The following is a 1,823-nucleotide window of genomic DNA, read 5'->3' as shown; positions in this document are numbered from 1 at the left end:
GGATTATGTGAAGCTCTTGCCTCACAAAGTGACCAAAATGATGACAGACATCAGTAATGGCAGCCCACTGCCTGTGCAAGATTCTCTATGTTCTTCACACAATGCCTCTTCTCCCTCCCAACCCACAGCACCGCAAAGTATGCCCGGCCTGTGCCTTGGAGACCCAGGACTCTCATAACAAGCTGTTCTGGAGATGAACAGCTCTGAGGACAGCCTATCTGGCAAGGCAAGCTTTATGCAGGGGCATCGCCTGCTGATTGGTGCCTACTGCAGAGCAGAGATTCAAAAACATTCATTAGTACAAACAGTGAATTTCCTGGAGAACAATGAAGCTACAAGGCTCAAGGCTGAGCAAAGTCAGAAGGTTGACAAGTGGGACAGCTGCCCTGTGAGAGACCCAAAAGGCCCCTTTACCTTTAAAAAAAAAAGATTTTTGGTGATTCCTCTTACCTGACCCACCAGCAAGTCAGTTTTGCTCTACCATAGCGGACAAAAAAAGAAAGGGAAATATGCTGTTTCCAAGAAGGTGTTTCCTTCCCCTGTGAGGAAGAAAAGGGCTGCTCTCCCCTTTCTGTGGATTGAAAGCTACTGCTTTCTAAGAACAGGATGCTGGTCTCTACTGTATTGCCAAAGATGTGTGTTCAGAAAGCAAAGCTTTTAAATTCTGAGCACTTCAAAGCAATGAAAAGCCAGGGAAGACTTGGAAGTCACTTTGATTTTTTCATCTAAGAACTAAAATAGCAGACGGTGCCTTCCACATGGCCAAGTACTCCCGTGTCCCTGTTAGGGAAACACTGCCCACCTTTGCCAATCTTACAATGCTGACAGTGAAAAAAGGCCACCTCCCTTCCACTATATTTCTTTGGAGTTTAATCCAGTTTTCTTCCTCTGTTGGTGGCAATTCAACAAATATCCTGGCATGAACCACTTTCAGAAGTGTGTTGTTGGGCAACTTGGTCTAACACCAGGCAGCAGCAAGTCCCCCGGAACAGCTCCCTCACCACCCCCAACAGCTCGCAGGCTCCTGTCCGCATTGTATTGGACAAAGGAGCAGCTACTGATTTGGTCTGAGCTTTGGAAGCTACTTCTGAAAGGAGAAACAAAAACCAAAATAAAAACAAACACAAACCAGACATGCAAATGTCCAGATATAAATAAATTAAAAGAAACCATGCCTCAAAGTGGATGGGAAGGAGGACAAAGAAGGGGAAGAGAGACATTCAGAGACTCAGATGTTCTTGCACTCCGAGCCAACCCAGTGGGGGCTACGCAGGCTGCACATGACAGGCAGGGTTTGCACACATCAGCACTCAAGGCCTATACTGGCCAGGAGGTTTTCCAGAGCTTCAAGTTTCTGGTTGGCTTCCTCGATGGCACTGTAAGTCTGCACGTTGCTGGTGATGTGGAAGCGGATGTCGTCAATCAGAGGAATGGAGTCAGTCTCCTGTCGTTCCTCCACAGCCTCCGCATTCTCCTTTACAGCAGTCACAAATTCCTCCAACTCCACCAGCTGGATGGGGTGGACAAGAGAACAATTAGGAAGATAAGACAGGTAAAGAGATATAAAGGGCTGGGATAACGGGCTCAGCCACTGTTGAGGGTTCCCACAGAAAAAAAAAAAGGGAATACTAAGGGTACACGGAAACCCAAATCTTCCTCTGTCTCCCACAGACACCACTTGGAGATCCTGCCATTCATCCTAAGGAAGCAGTAATACTCTTAACAATAAATGGTCACAACTGTAAGCAGTCTGCACCTCAAACAGCTCACTGTAATACCCATTGACTAAGCATCCATAGTTCTGGTATTGGGGCACATGAACA

The 1,823-nt window shown here is 46.7% G+C and overlaps 1 protein-coding gene across 1 annotated transcript in view; it reads right to left on the bottom strand.

The window, feature by feature from the left end:
* Window positions 1-1,189: 1,189 nt before the first annotated feature.
* Window positions 1,190-1,823, bottom strand: part of ABTB1 (ankyrin repeat and BTB domain containing 1) — a gene marked incomplete at its 5' end in the record, with an annotated part of 22,406 nt that continues 21,772 nt past the window's right edge. The window contains one exon of the mRNA XM_010175537.1: window positions 1,190-1,510. Coding sequence (XP_010173839.1) covers window positions 1,304-1,510 — 207 coding nt within the window. The remainder of the gene's footprint in view (window positions 1,511-1,823) is intronic.

Source organism: Antrostomus carolinensis, unplaced genomic scaffold, assembly GCF_000700745.2.
Source record: "Antrostomus carolinensis isolate BGI_N321 unplaced genomic scaffold, ASM70074v2 scaffold34229, whole genome shotgun sequence".
NCBI lineage: Eukaryota > Metazoa > Chordata > Aves > Caprimulgiformes > Caprimulgidae > Antrostomus > Antrostomus carolinensis.
Note: the sequence above shows the minus strand (reverse complement) of the source record. Positions and strands in the feature narration are given on the sequence as shown.